The sequence below is a fragment of the Schistocerca gregaria genome, chromosome 3 (genome assembly GCF_023897955.1).
Source record: "Schistocerca gregaria isolate iqSchGreg1 chromosome 3, iqSchGreg1.2, whole genome shotgun sequence".
In the NCBI taxonomy this organism is placed as follows: domain Eukaryota; kingdom Metazoa; phylum Arthropoda; class Insecta; order Orthoptera; family Acrididae; genus Schistocerca; species Schistocerca gregaria.
In genome coordinates this window covers 955454758-955471832 of record NC_064922.1, presented here as the reverse complement: position 1 = coordinate 955471832, position 17075 = coordinate 955454758, and the positions used below count along the sequence as shown (strand labels likewise).

Below are 17075 nucleotides of genomic sequence, written 5' to 3'. Positions count from 1 at the left end.
TCTCTCTCTCTCTCTCTCTCTCTCTCTCTCTCTCTCTCTCTCTCTCACACACACACACACACACACACACACACACACACACACACACACACACACACACACACAAAAAGGGCCATACCATGAGATGACCATGGGTTCTTAAACTGGAGCTAACATGGAACAAAAGGCAACAGTTGAAGTCTGGGCAGGTGTTACAGGCAGTGACAGCACAAACTGTTGGTAACTGATTGCTGAAAGCTAGTGGAGATATCAGGTTGTCACCTTTCGTTTACTGATGACCACTTACCGTAGATGAGTGACTTGCCTAATGTAGAACCAAAGTCAGCTGGCTCTTTTAGTGGCATTCTGTGGAATCTGGCAATGAGTTTCACTTTTGTTTGTGGTGGACACAATAATTCCAAAGTATCTGCGGATGACCTAGTGAATAGTCACATGAATCAGCTGTTCTCAACACTTTTACTTCTCCAACTTGTGGAATTGTGTTGTGCTAAGCTGTTGGATATGATGATAGAACTGATTTGGTAATTGTCAAAAGTAGGCTGAATGTTCATCACTACATGGAAAGAATGGTAACCTTGTTGTTATACTCTTACTGATCAGTGTACCAGATGTCGTATTTCAGCAGATTAATGCAAGATCCCATATTGCAGTTCACATCATACGTGCCTTCTAAAATATGAAAATGCTTGACTGACCTGGTAAGTCCCCTTTGCTTTTGTCACCCATATACGATGTGTGGGATGTGATGGAAAAATATATACTTTCATACAAACTTGCACACAGCAGTGTTCATGAAATGACACAGCATGCCATTCGGGGATCGCAAGAAATTCAAGATATCTGGAGGCTATTTGCTGTCAAGCAGCAATGAATACAAGAGTGTATTCATACTAATGGGGGTCACCTTATATGGACATTGTGGTGTTCTCTGGTGTTGGTGACTAATTTTTCCATCACCTGTAATTATTTGATATTATTTAGTTCACCTTCTTATTGCTTTGTGACCCTGGATACTAACAAGCGCAGCATTCTTCAGATTCTGCAAATGTACAACTGTGTAAATGACAATATTATGAAAAGGAGAGATTGCTAATCACAATATAGCGGAGATGCTGAGTTGCAGATAGGCACAAGAAGACGACTCTCAAACAAATAAGCTTTCAGCCAAAAGATCATCTTCTGAATGAGAGAAAATACACACACATTCACACACATGCAGCTCTAGCTGTTGAGACCAGACAGCATAAATAAAAAGCACTTCGCCAATGAATGTGATGCATATTCTAGCGATATTATACAATTCATGATGAACATTATTCCTTGACCCTCAGTCTCAATGTAAATGTCACGTTCACGTATCAAAATACAAGAGAATATTATTATTATGAAAAGGATAGATTTCTTCTCACTATATACAGGAAACATAGTTGCAGAAGGAATGTAAGTAAATAAATCTTTAGCTGCTTGGTTATCTAATTCATTTAGCAATTTAATACTATAGTATGTTATTATTTCTTTCCAAATTGGAATAATCAAAGAAAAAACACCTATTCTCTTTATTATTAAGCCAATTTCTCCTAAGAATCTTTTTATAAAATTTGACATCAATTGTAGTGTGTCCCAAGGAATACAAAATCCCTTGTTACCAAAGGAAGTAGCAATAATTGTCACTACTGTTCAGTAGTAATTCATACAAACCTCACCAGATTGTCATTCAATAACTTAAATATACAAATCCATTGCAAATCATACTAAGGCACACAAGCAAGAATATGCATCCATCATGTCACTAGACAGAAACAATTGTTACATTTGACCATGGTGTACAGTTGATATTTCATTCCCTCCAGCAACATATATGCTGTGAAAGATTTAGAACAAGAAGGGAGTTAAACTGTGATGCAACTAGCAACAATAATAACTGGAAAAGGATAGATGGCTAGTCACGGTACAGGTAACATGGTAAGTTGCTGCAGATGAGCACAAAGAAAAGACTGTTACACATTTAACTGTAGATAAAAGCCTTCAGAAAACACAAAAAAAAAACACATGTGCATGTGCGCACAACATTACCAGTACTACACTTGGTCATTGCTGACATTAAAATAAAGACAATGCCTTCCTGACAATGCCTCCACCAGGAAGAGGTGCACTCAGCTTCAAAAGTTCCAGAAACCAACAATATGTAAGGAGTAATATTATATTATTTACTACGTCATAACACCAGTGAGAATAGTAATCCTTCCAGTCCCCACAAAGTCTGATAAAAATGTTGAACAGAAGCTTCTTGCATTACAGTTTCCATTTGTCAGTGAGTAACAGATGTGATCCACAAGGCTGCTGACACATTAGTCTTTGGGCAATCTCGGACAGCAGCTTGTTCCTTGGTTGAATGATTGCTGCTTTGTGGTCACAAACAGAAACAATGAAAGATAAAGTGAAGACCAACAATGAACGACCTGACTTCTGGCTTTTTATGGTGAAAGCAAGACCAGTTAATTAGGAAAGTAATAAAAAAGTCAGTGAAAGTTCCTGAACTTGATTAACTGAGTTTTCCACTAAAGCACAGAGAGCTATCAGGGAAATTTCAAACGCACGCTCCAGGTTTCCAATGTTAAGTCATGCTAGCACAAGGGAGCCTACACACAAGCACTGTAGACCTTGTTTGGGCAATGGCAGAACATTACACATATGTGACTGTTGCAGCTGCTGTGGAGTCAGCTTTCTGCTACCCCAGTGCCCTTGGGTGGGAGTAAGTGAAATTTCATTTTCTGCAAGTCCCACCAATTTCTTCAAGTTAGTTGACGCACTGTCAGCAGCAGTCGATACTAATACTGTGATGATATTCAGTACAGTGCAAGACACTATAATAGCCATTTTAAGAGACAGGACAGTCTTCACATTCTTGAATGAAGAAAACCCTTGTACGCATTGTGATGCTGGGGATAAGACAATACTTTACTGCAAATGTGCAGCTGAGGGTGCCTGCATATGACACATAGTGGCCCAATGTGCCATTCACTTAAATATTATCTTGCTGCTGAGGCACATCATGTCAGTGGGAGTGAAAGTGGCTGCAAGTAAGTGGCTGTAATCAGTCAAGCCATCAACCCTCATGTGGCACACCACCTCCTGGCCACTGAGGAAACAGCATCCCAGGATAGGTTGCCATCTTAAGATACACAGGTTTCTTCTCTAACAGAGGGTCCACCATTGTGTGGGTACCTGTGGTATACAAATATCTGAACAGTAAATTTTAACTGAAAGTGTGTGTAGCAACAGGTTTACCTGCTGATTTGCATTAAATTTAAATTGTGTTTGAATCATTCTGGGTGATATTCCAGTCATCTCCTAAGTTAGTGTTTTAGACTCATTTGAGCATTTTTATTGTAACAATATATTTAAGACACAAGTGTTAGTAATTTTAGTGCAGGAAAATAAGACGAGACATTCTATATTTTTAACACACATGCTTTCTACTTCTACTACTTCAAGATAATGTGCACCATAAAAAGATTTCCAGCATATGTTAATTTTTTTGTCAACTACTTTTAAAACAAGGACTTTGGGGGACAGAAATCAGAAGTCAACATTTTTGTGTATTTTTAGTCATTAATGTCTTGTGACACAAACTTGACCCTCCGTTTAGTACTAATGATGGCATTTAGAAACTCAAGAATGAAGAAATTATTTGTGCTATCATAGAGAACGCAACAATAGTAGTGTATTGAAAAATGTTAATAGTGCCTTCTTCAACAGCTCTTCCTAAATCACTGATGAATCCTTGAGAAGGGAAGAGTATAATGAGCATTGCACATCTCTTAAGTATCCAGTAAAATAGTGTGTGGACGAGTCTTAACTTTGTATTTAAAGTACCATATGCTATGTGGCCTAAGCGGTATCTAAAAGTAATGTAATTACATCTGTGTTTACTTTCAGACTTTCTGCAACCCATGGGAATCTGGCTGCCTTGAAAAAGCTGAAAAATTTGTGCAAGATCATGCAACTGTGATTGGTGGTGCTGGTATAGGTGTAGCATGCATCATGGTGAGTAGTGATAAATTTGTTTGCCAGTAGTGGAGCAACATTAAAACATTTTCTAAACAAAATGAAATTGTTGAAGTGTTTTGGGTAAGAAAACAAAGTATTATGATTAAATCAAACAATGGAAATTCCAGGTTGGAACATAAACACTGTAGGAAGAGATAGTGCTACTTAATGTAAAGATGGCATGTTAAGTCGCAGATGGGCACAATTAGACACTTACACAAAAGCTTTCAGCCACAGCCTTCATCAGAAGAACGGGAGACACGTGCACATGTGCATGACTGCCATCTTGGACAGTTTGGTCTGAGCTATTGGAGTTCACTTGGAGGGGGTCACTACTTAATGGAAGCTCCAATGCTAGGTGTCTTGCGTAAACCCTGATGGAAACAGAGCCCAGGGCCTGCAAGAATTCTAATCTGCATTCAGTATGTCTCCTGTAGGACCTCATCTGAGATGTGAAGGCAGCCCTGCCTGTGGCTATTGAGGGTGCAGGGAATAGTAGTCATTTTAGCAACAATGACACCACTTGCTTGTGTTTTCCTTCATTTCCTACAGGTGGCTTGTGGAGATGGAGACTGCTGGTCTTGGTTGCAAGATGCAAGTTGAGATCACAGTTTGCAGCATTGTACCCAAAACCAATTGGGGTCCTTTGGTTTGGAGTCAAGTGGAGGGTCATGGTGGGAGATTTGTGGATCTGCATTATGGGTGGAGAGTTGTAAGACTTCCTTTCATAGATTAAGTGGTGCACTACACAAAGAAACAGTTGCTCAGGTAGCAGGGTACTTGCAGAGGCATATGAGTCTTTTAGGCTAAGCTGTTGTTTAAGGTCCTCCGAACACTTGCCATTAGATATGCAGAAAGCAAAATCAGGTTGTGTATGGAGTGCAGGTACTTAGACTCTCAAAATTTTAACTGTAATTTGTCAAAGTATTTGTAACACTCAAATTATTCTCAGGGGAGGGGTGGGTGTTCATTGTTGTTGACAAAAATATTGTCTCCAATTAGATTGATTTTCAGTGTGACAGTGGACATTAGTAGCAGACCTAGGTGAACTTAAATTAGTTATCAGATTCTGCCATAATAGTTTTAGAATCATTTAAGTAAATCTTACAAACAGCAGTGCTGAAATACCCAGATCATCTGTCATTAGTTGGAGGTGACTTTAATTTATAGAGTATAGACGGGGATGTCTATGGATTCACTGCAGGTGGTATGGGCAGACAGCCTTGTGAAGTAAGTTTTTACACATTTTCTGAAAGCAGCCTTGAACAATTAGACAACCCAGGCACAATGAAAATATTCTAGACCTTGTAGCTAGAAACAGGCCTGACTTTTTCAACAGTTGACACAGAAACTGGGATTAGTGATCATGTCGTCATAGTGACAGTGGTTACTATTGTTAATAAAACCATCGCGATGGCAAGGAGAGTATTTATACTAGAAAAAAGCAGGTACACAGTTGTTAGCATCCCACTTGGACAAAAAATGGACATCATTTAGCTTCAATATGGTGGACATAAAGGAATTATGGGCAAAATTTAAACTGATTGTAAATTGCACCCTGGAGATGTTTGTGCCAAGTAAGTTGACATCCAAAAGTTAAAAGAAATTCATGTGACAATAAGATGATCAATATATCAATACATAGATGCTTACAAAATTCTGAACAGCAATCAACATGGCTTTCACTTGGTCCACAGCACATAATAGGTATCGGTGCCTATACTGAAGAGATTGTCAGGAGTCTTGACACTAAAAATGTGTAGTGGGAATTAACTTCGATCTGTCTAAAGCTTTCGATACTGTAAATCACCTAATTCTGTTAAACAAGATGGAGGACACAGGTGTAAGGGGAGTTGTGAGGCAATGGTTTCTATCTTACCTTAAAGATAGAATTCAGATGGTAGAAATAGAACAGAAAATAAAGTGGGTTTCAGATGCAAAGAAACTGGAAATAGATGTCCCACAGGACAGTGTTCTTGGTCCCTTATTATTCTTGCTTTATATAAATGGCATAAAAATCCAAATATTTCTACCAAAATATTATTTGTAGATGACATTAGCATAATTATAAGTGGTGGTAAAAAATCATTAACCACCACAAGGGACATAGTCCTGAAATATATACAACAATGGCTAACGAGTTAACACTTATATTAAGTAAAACAAATTATATACAGTATGGCAAAACAACCCATGATATGATATGTACCGCCAGTTAAAACTAATTGATAAGGAGATAGTGTGCAATCCACAAAATTTTTGGGCATTCACATTGATCAAAACTTAAGCTGGAAAGAGCATCTCAAGTATTTATCCCACAGGCTCAGTTTGGCATGTTTTGCATTGAGGATATTATCTAGAGTATGCAGCACAGACTGTACTAGACTAGTGTATTTTGCTTACTTTCAGTCCATAGTGTTTTGCGGCATAGTGTTCTGGGGTAAAACTAAATAAATCTTAAGACATCTTCAAATTTCAGAAAAGAGCTATACAAATCATAACACACAATTCTCCAAGAACTCTTTGTAGGCCCCTTTTCAAACAGCTACAAATACCATCACTGTATATATTTAAAAGCATTCTATGTACACGAGCACATATGAAAAATCTACGTACAAATGAGGTCTGCCACAATTATAATACTAGAAGTCATAAGAATTTGTATGTAGAAATGGTACGGACAACACAAACCCAAAAGCATGTAAGTTATTTTGGAATAAAACTTTACAACACTCTGCCAGTGTACATAAAGGAAATAGTAGATGAAGTAAAACTTAAGACTGACCTAAAAAATTACCTTCTAAGCAAAACTTTCTATTACACAGATGAATGCTTTGATTGTGTATAAATTTATTGCCAATAATTTTAATTTACATGTCTAAATTATACTTTTCAAAATGCCTTGAAAGTGTTGTAGTACTTGTACTTGTATGATAACTTTGTGACAATTCCTATATCATGTAAATGATGTACAGGGAAATAATAAAATGAAAATATGTGAAGCACACATCTACTTCAATCCTCATACCTTAGGGAAAGATGTTGCTGAGAACCCGAGAAAATTCTGATAATACATAAAATCACTAAGCAGATTGAAGGCTTCTATCCACTCAATTGTTGACCAGTCTGAGGTGCAAATAGAAAACAGCAAAAATAAAACTGAAGTTTTAAAGTTCAGATTTAACAGATCATTCACAAAGGGAATTGTACAAATTGTCATTTGACAGTTGTACAGACTCCCACAAGGATGACATAGAAATAAGCATCTGTGGCACAGAGAAATAGATGAGAGTTCAAAACAAATAACTCTCCAAGTCCAAATGGAATCACAATTCAATTTTCAGAGAGTACTCAGTGGCATTGCCCCTTATTTAGCCCGCATTTATCACTTGAAATTCTTATGCCCAGTGCAAAGTGTCTCCAGTAAGTGGGAAAAAAGTGCATATGGCTCCTGCATATATGAAAGGTAATAGAACAGGCCTGCATGATTACAGACCAATATCCTGGACATTGGAGTGCTGCAGAATTCTTGAAAACAGAGTCTGAATGTAATACAGTTGGTTCAGACAGAAAAGCTTCTGCTCAAATTTAGAAAGCATCACTTTGTGAAGCTCATCTTGCCATTCCCTCAGGACATCCTGCAAACCATGGATGAACAGCAGTAGGCTGATTCCATATGCCCATATTTTGGAAAAGTGTTTGACAAGGGGCCCGCAGCAGGCTGTTGATCAAAGTCTGAGCATACAGTTTAGGATTCTAGATATTTGAGTGGCTTGAAGACTTTTGAAGTAAAAGAACCCAGTACATTGTGCTCGATGGTGAATGTTCATCAGACAAAGGTATCGTCAGGAGTGCCCCAGGGAGTTGCTACAGGACTACTTGTCATCTATCTACATCAATGATCTGATGAGTAGGGTGAGCAACAATTTACTGTGTTTGGGTTGGTGTCATTTAGTGACTGTAGGAGACAAGTAATGACCTGGACAACATTTGTAGTGGTTATGAATGGTAGCTTGCTCTAAATATAGAAAAATATAATTTAATGCAGGCCAGTAGGAAAAGCATTCCTGTAATGTTAGAATACAGCATTAGTAAGGTTCTGCTTGACAGCCAAATTGGATAAATATCTAGGTATGATGAGGAAATACAATATGACATGGAACAAGCATATTAAGTTTGTAGTAGGGAAGGTAAATGCTCAACTTTGTTTTATTGGGAGAATTTTGGGGAAGTGTTCCTCACTCATAAAGAAAACGGTGTGTATGAAGCTAGTGTGACCTAATCTTTAGTAGTTAGTGTTTGGCATCCCCACCAGTCGGATTAAAGGAAGACATCAAAGCAGTTCGGAGGTATGCTGCTAGATTTGATCAGCTTGCAAGTATTACAGAGATGTTTCGTGAACTCAAATAGAAAACCCTGTAAGGAAGACAATGCTCTCCTTGTGAGACACTAGTGCAGAATTTTAGAGAACCAACATTTGAGGCCTACTGAAATAGGAGTCTACTGCGGCTAAAGTGTATTTTGTGTAAGAACCATGAAAATAAGATGGAAAAATTGAGTTCGTAGACGCTTTGAGAGAGTCACTTCTCCCTCACTCTGTCTGTGAATGGAACAGGATAGGAAAGGACTAGTAATAGTAAATCTGTCATGCACTGCACAGTGCCTTGTGGAGTATGGATGTAGATGTAGATACTGAACAAGTATTAAATTTCTTGTTAAGGAATGCACCTCCCAGCTTGGTGCTCCAAGCAGCTGCTTGCTACTTAGGCCTTGAACAAGCCTGAATGAACAGATAAAGGAAGTTGTGCCGATAAGAAAGATGCGTGCGACCTTTTTTTCCTCATGAGCTTTAGAAAGCCATGTTTCATGTCTTTCTAAAATATTATAGGATGGATTCAAATATGACTAATTAAATCTATTGTGGATGTTTCTAAATAAGTTTTTCAAACCTATTAAGGAAAGAATTGAGCATCATGTTTAAAGTACATTACAAGACAGCTGAATTTGGTATTAACTGTGGAAAAGTTAAAACAATTTTACTGAATCTCTGCTGAGAAAAGTTTCTGAAATGTAAATACTAACATCAAATGTAATAAAAATAAACTGTAGTTATAACAATTATTTGATGGAGATTGCAATTAACTGGCTGTGTTGCCAGAATTTGAGGATCAGATTGTACATAATCTGAAATAATATTCTGACATAAACAGCAGCTTATCATATTAGCTTCAAGAATGTAGTGTTAGCACATGCTATATAATTAAGTGTATCTCTAGTGTTGGAGTTACTGCACACATTCTATAAATGTAAACAATAGGATAAATTTGTTTTGTAGCTGCCTAATGAAAACTTCTTTTTCAGTTGCTGGGGATGATTTTCTCATGTGCACTGTTTATGATGATTGAATAAAACCCCACTTCTAAATCAGTGTTCATGATTGGAACACAGATGTGTGTTGTGTAAAGGGAGTTTAATTTAATCGGAGAACTTAACCAGAGAGTGTGTTTTTGTAAATATCTGTAGCTACAAATGCTACAGACAAGAAAATGTAAAGGATGTTTAACTTGATGCTAGACATGAAATTTATAGTGGAATTGTCATCTGTTAAGAAAAAGTGATGGTTTTACAAGACAGTGAAGTGTCCTGTAAGCTTAAGACCAGTGAGTTTCATCTTAATATAAACAACACGCACAAATTTAAATATTGCTTTGTACATATTCATATATATATGAATTGTGGACTGCTGTAGTGTGTCAGTATTAATCTCTGTATACAAAATATGGCTTTTCATACTACTTTACACCAACATTCCTTTATGCATCTGTGTTTAGAAATATTCTACAAGAATTTAATTTATTGTTAAAAATGTTAATTGTATTGGCAGAATGCTCTTGCCAGTTTGCAGTTACTTTAATTCTCTTTAACTCTATTGTCTGCACATCATCACACTCATTTTCTAGATATTTAGAATAATTCTTGTGTAAAATCACAATTATTTCATTTAGCAAGAAGGTAACTATTCCCCACATTCATTATGTGGGTATAGGAAAGCACCAACCTTACTTACTCTTCATTTTATGTCAGTGGCAAAACATATTTAGTTATTGGCACATTGTCTATAAGGAGTTATTACCTCTCATGTTAAAGTCGAATTTTCACTTTAGAAAGTGAACATACTGTTTGTGAAGTGGGTTATTTTGATAGTGCTTCACTACTGCAAAAATAGGAAGCATGGGTGATAGCATGGATAGTAAAGCACAATGTCACATTTGATTTCTCTCTCTCTCTCTCTCTCTCTCTCTCTCTCTCTCTCTCTCTCTCTCTCTCTCTCTCTCTGTGTGTGTGTGTGTGTGTGTGTGTGTGTGTGTGTGTGTGTGTGTGTGTGTGTGTGTGTGTAAACAAAATGTTATGGTGTCAACCCATTTCCTTAAAAAATGTTCTTTGTACCTGATACTCTTGTCAGTAAAATGTAAGTGAATGTTTTTGTTCAGGCATGTTAAGTTTTTCTTTCTTACATAGTAGTAGTGAAGAACATGCTTAAAGTGAACTTCCTGTAGTTGATAAAATGTTAAAATGAAGTGTGCTGCAAATTCAACATAACAATGAAGAGTTTTTTATTTTATTGAGTGCTGACCACTGTATCATATGAAGAACACCCATTAACTAGACACCTGTGTTAAATTTTTGTACTGATGTAACAGTTGAAGAGAGTGCATTTTAAATAAAGGAGAATGTGTGAAAATATGTAATATACAAATAAAGAAATTAATATTTAAAAAATTCCTTATTCCTATTAATATTCATTTATTTATTTTATCCATCTTTCAGCATTGACATGCAATTGATGTAGTCAGAAGAATTACAGCTATTTGTAAATTATGTTTTACGTAGCAAAATATTGCATCGTAAAAATATAGCAGTGTTGTACCCTCTTAGTTTATAGCTGCCTCTACACCCATATCTATCTATACATACATCTACATGATTACTCTGCAATTCACATTTAAGTGCTTGGCAGTATGCCTTAATTTATCGATAAATTGTCATCTTTACAACTATTCTGAAATTCCTCTATACTATAGGAAGTATTTTCCTTCGTCCACACTTTGGTTTTAGTTTTGAAAATATCCAGTGAGACCAATTGAGCCTGTATGGGTAAAGTGTTGAATAATTTTATGCCTATGTATTCATAGCTAGATTGGGTTTTCTTAAGCCTGGTTGTGGATATATCAATCTTATTTGTTTGTTGAGTATTGTGTTGATGAACAGATTTCCTTATAGTGTAGCAGTTTGTTTTCTTTTATGTTTAATAGGCAACAATATATGCAAAGAGATGGGACTGTGAAAATTTTGAAGTGTTTAAAATAAGGTCTTGTCAGTGAATCCATAAAGACATCTAATTGCTTTTTTCTGCCAAGTGAAAATTTTTTTGGCTGCTGGGGAGTTACCGCATAAAAGAATGCCATATTGAAGATGGCAGTGAAAGAAGGCATAGTATGAATGAAGTAATAAATCTTGTGTAACACATGTTTAGTTTGGCTAGTAGGTAGATAACTTGTGATAACTTTAGACATACACATAATCTGTAAGTGTGTTCCATGTTAATTCCAAGTCAATGTGTATTTCTTGTAGTTAAACAGAAGATAACTCAATGTCGCTGTTTGATAGACTGAAGATTATCTTGACAGGCTTTCCACGGTTCATAGTTAACTCATTAGCTTTAAACCAGATGTTAGATATTTTGAGACATTCTTCACTTTCCTCCTTAAATTTGTTTATATCCTTTCTTGAATTAGCTTATGTTGTGTCATCAGCATAGAGGATAGATTTGCAGGGTAAGTTACTCGGAAAGTCATTTACAAGTAATATAAATAGCGGTGGGCCAAGCACTGAGCCCTGAGGAACACCTCGTTTTATACTTAGTCTGTGACTTTTGGCTATTATGCGTTACAATTTATTTTCTATTGCTGAGATATGATTCAATTAGTGAGAGTTCAAAGTGTTTGTGAAGGAATCAGTCAATATGATAACAGAATATTGAACATGGGCTATAAAATGTTTCTCCATTCTTAGTGAGATACCAAAATAAACTAATCTTGTTTGTGAAAATAGCACATTGATGGAAGTAATAAGTTGACATGGGAAGCTATTTTTATGGGGTGGCACCCGTAGAGTTATTAAATAACTTTGTCACAATGACTGCAGTACAAGAAGCAAGTAGCATCAGAAATGGAGTAAGGTTAAAAATAATACATTATATAACAGCTAAAATAAAAATTAGTTTTTATTTATTTATTCATTCATTTCTAGAGAAATTTCTTTCAAATAAATGAATTATGTATGATAAAAGGAATGGAAGGAACTTATCGCTAACAACAGAAATGAAAGAGGTGGTGTTCTAACAACTTAAAGTGTGAGTGTGGATCTGGGTTACATCTGTTTATTCTCTCAAACCACCTTCCACTTCTTTATGACGTGACTTACTTCGAACTTGCAGCCACTCTTCTTTTCTGGCTAGCTGGCTGTTTGAGACCCTCTCGACTACTTCTCCATCAAATAATGCCAGGTTCAGTGATTTTTAGATTCTTGCTACTTATGAAATAAGCAGACATACAAATTTTACTTTTCGTCAATTAACGATGTATTTGACCTCAATACACAGTAAAACTCTCACTTTTCACATAAATATGTAACTTCCTGTAAGTCTCTCGTACAGCCGAACATCAGAAAGAAATTGAGTTACAGTTGAAAGAAAGTTCACTTGGATACCATAATTTTTAACATGAATAAAAAAAAGTCTTGTCTATAGCAAGTTTGTCAAGAGTTCTTTTTCAACTGTCCTTGTTTTAATACCAATAGTCAGTGACACAATAAGCATAGAGCTGCATATAAACTCCATGGTTCTTCCTTACACACTCAATAAAACCTTTATGGATTGCCCGACAAGTACTCGTCAATGCCGTTTGTCCGCCATGTCTACTTTCTTCCCACGACTGATTGTAAACCTGCACAAATGCACGCTCACGCACAGTAGGTAGGATTCTGCTATCCCACACTCATGTATTCAAGACAGTAGAAGGCTGAGTGGTTCTAGAATTTACACAGAAATTCTTGAATCACTACAGTCTCTGATGGTACGACTTTCAGATTATGTTGTTGAATTCACAAACTAGAAATGCATAATGTTGTTTACAAATATACTCCATTCTCATTAGCTGCATTATTGGTCAACCTGATTATTTATTGGTAATAACAACTTTTACTGGATGAATTCTTTAGTAGAGTAAAAACAATTTAGTAAATATACTTAGACTTGTTTCAAATTACATACTACTCCTGTCTTTGACATCTTGTGGCAGTACATTATATAGCTTGACTCCATTGAAAACATATTGGTTTGGTCTTAAGTCTATTCTACATGGTAACAAAATCATACGAAAGTGAGTATAAATAAAATGAAGTTATAATTTGAAAACTCAATAAAGAAAATGCCATTTTCATAGTCTTCCATGCCAGTAAATTGTAGTCTCCAGATTGTGACCCTCAACTAAAGATGTTTCATGTCAGCTCATAGATATAATTTTAACTTCCCTCACCCTGTGAAACTGAAGTTAGATTACTATGATTGAATAATATCTAGTAACTTGAATGAAAACTTTGGGGCAAGAGAAGTCCCTTCTCCAAAATTTTTAAATTATCTTCCGCTTTCCCAGTTATAAAACTAATTATTCCAAATTGAATAAAATATCTGTGGCTCTGCAGAATTCTGGTGATCATAGACTCTGAAAATTCTTAAAATAATCAGAGGCAGAATCGTACACCATGGGGAAGCAGTCTTGGTGCTATGACATACTCATTCTGCAGGACTGAGGATCAGTGTCCAAGCTGCACATAAATTTCAATAAAGTCCAAAATTTAATATACTAAATTGAACATAAATGACCATGGTGCTGGGTCTACTGATTTCCCAGGATATGACATTCCCTACAATTACAACACACCAAACAATGTTCTGAGGCACAAACAAGGGAGAGGTTAAAACAACCAAAGAATTGAACGTACCTTTTCCATTCATGAAATTATAATTTTACATAGACGATTTTACGATTTTCCTTGCTGCATTTCAGTACACATCTTCCTCTTGTACGATATGAAGTGTTATCAACAATGCCGCTAATTAAAATTCTACTGTGATCCTACTCCTGAAACAATCAGAAGTTAGTCCATTGTACACGTAATGTTTCACATTCTATTCAGAGTTTTTACGTCATGAGCCACTGATAATCTGTCACTCGAAGTTGTAATGAGTCTTTAAGCCATATAAATCACTTTCTCGATTAAACATAAACATTTGTGCTACATGAAAAAATGTAATAGAAGCAAAATGATATACTACATGACGTGCTCACTGGCAGGCCATCCAGATGATGAACATCGAAGGAATTCCAATTAAAGCAGTGGAAACTTCATATATTCATGGTGTAAATAATAGTGGCATGAAAATACTCTGGTAAAACACAAGGGAACAACTTTGCTTATAAACTAGTATGTTAATTGTCACAAGCATGTTCTAATAAAGAAAATAATCAGAACATACAAAATAATCCTTAGATTATTGTCCAAATTTTTATGGGTGCTGTCAAGTTACTGCAAATAAACATTGGCAATTATTAGAAAAAAACCTGAAAAAAGTAATTACTTTCACATCTTTATGCAGACCACCTTACCCTCAGTAATGAATCTATGAAGTGATCTGCTGGTGTGATTTATGGGAAATCTCATTACGAAAAAATGAGGTATTCATCAGTATACTAAAACCACTGAAAGACTGCAGGACTATCTGAACTCTCATAGTAAATAATCTGCTATGTGCTTGTGGATGACAAAAACTATAGCTCAACTACAGAAGCTGCATTAAAATTTGACATTGCATCGCCTTACGGAATGAAGACAAGCAAATTTTTAAGCCTGCTTGTTATTCACTTTCTCTCTTAAGTGTGACAATATCCAACAGTAAATGAATAAATCTAGCAGTATTGTCAACCTTAGGTGACAAGTTAACTGTATTTATTAATTTAATTGGATGGATAAAAATCCCTACTTAACACATTTACTGTAATTGGAGAATGTTAGGAGACAAGTTATCATTGTTAAAAAAGGAGATAAAGGCAACCACCAGAGTTTGAGGTATTTAAAATGCTTCAAATGGCTCTAAGCACTGTGGCACTTAACATCAGAGGTCATCAGTCCCCTAGAACTACTTAAACCCAACTAACCTAAGGACATCACACACATCCATGCCCGAGGCAGGATTCCAACCTGTGATCGTAGCAGTCGCGCAGTTCCGGACTGAAGTGCCAAGAACCGCTCAGCTACCATGGCCGGCTTGAGGTATTTACTTGCTGGACACAGCATACAATACATGCACTAGAACAGTGCACAGTACATTTATTTATCAGAATAAATGAGTCTTCATAGAGGAAGGTTAGGGGCACATGGCATATTTTGATGAAATTTCCTTTTTTTTAAAAAAAGGAAAATAACACACAATTTAACTGAGAGCCACACAGCATTTATTCACTTAGAGAAGTATTCTATAATCTTCAGGAAAAACTAATATGTAGAGAAACACACACTGCTGGCATTAAAATTGCATTGGAGCTTGTGTTTGTGGACGTGAGTGAGTGAATGAATACATACCAGGAAGGATAGAAAAGAACAAAATTTTAATTCTGTGGTTACACAGTATAATAGGAAGAGAAAATGATTAAATTTGTAGGTCATTTTGTTGTCTACAGGATGTGCAATTTACTACACAGAACTGCCACGCCTGGGCAACAACAGTGCCTCTAATCAGGTTGAGCATAGTGTTGAACTGAGACTGGATGACAAACAAGACTGTCATTCCATGCTGTTTCAACTCCAAGCCAGAATTTATCAATCATTGTGGCTGACTTGGGATGGCGTGCCAACCTATGAGGAGATATATTCACTGCGTGAGACACCTGGAGACTGTGCTGACTGGAGCAACCCACGAACATCATCAGTATCAAGGTAGGTTAAGCCATAATGGGCAATATACAATCTTTGATTACCCCGTTGAAAGGTAACATTAAGAGGATCACAAAGGTACAGCAACCAACCTGATAATTTGCAATAATATTTCATACAACTACTGATTGTCAAATCATGTGTCACAAGAAGAGATGGAGCACAATGATAAAAATGGTAGAGATTCTGTGTGGTAATGTTGTTCTCCCTGAGCAGGAGTCAAGTAATTTGGGAGCTTAGGAAAAGAGACATACACAAGACTACAATATAAGTGGACAATGAATGGAGGTTTGGATCGAGTTGGAGAGTGTGAATGGATAGGCAAAATGGTTAAGGTGACTATTTTCAATAAGCAGGAAATCTGGGCTAGAGTTCCAGTCCGGCACAGATTTTTATCTGTCAGTTGGATACTAAATCTACACCCATTGCAGCTGCCATGAAATTTGCATTCCATGACTAATTTGCAATAATATTGGAATGAAGTTGTCAACATGCCTAGCAGAGGACCACTTGCATGTTCTCAAAAGTGGCTTGCACACTGCGATCTGACAGTTGTTTCTGCGATGACCACTGACAGAAATGTATGTCATGAGGTTTGCTATGCCAGCCAAAATGTCACCTACTTGGCTTCGATTATTGTATTTGTGTTCTGTGTTATCATTGTACTACACCTTGACAACAGTCCTACAGAACGCATGGTACAGTATGTGACAAACGTCTGAATTTTGTTAAAAAATGCTTGAATGGCATTAAGTAGGAACATGTGGTCTCCAACAAATCATTATCAAATAATTGTATTTCCTGCAAGTACAAATGGAAACCCATGAAATGGTGCTCGAAAGTACGCCCCCCCCCCCCTTTCCCCGCTGAATTTTTTTCTACTGGCCTTCTGATGTGGCTTCATCATGAGAAAGAACCAGAAAACTTTACTCATGATACAGTCACTGTTCAATGAATCGTGTCCTGTGATTAAT

At 36.5% G+C, this 17075-nt stretch overlaps 1 protein-coding gene across 2 annotated transcripts in view; it reads left to right on the top strand.

Moving 5' to 3' along the window:
* The window catches only part of LOC126355933 (CD151 antigen), a 176520-nt gene extending 165726 nt beyond the window's left edge, over positions 1 to 10794 (top strand). For both annotated transcript variants that reach the window (XM_050006505.1, XM_050006504.1), the window contains 2 exons: positions 3940 to 4047; positions 9412 to 10794. In XM_050006505.1, the coding sequence (XP_049862462.1) occupies positions 3940 to 4047; positions 9412 to 9459 (156 nt within the window). In that variant the 3' untranslated portion in view covers positions 9460 to 10794. The remainder of the gene's footprint in view (positions 1 to 3939; positions 4048 to 9411) is intronic.
* The last annotated feature ends 6281 nt before the right edge of the window (positions 10795 to 17075 follow it).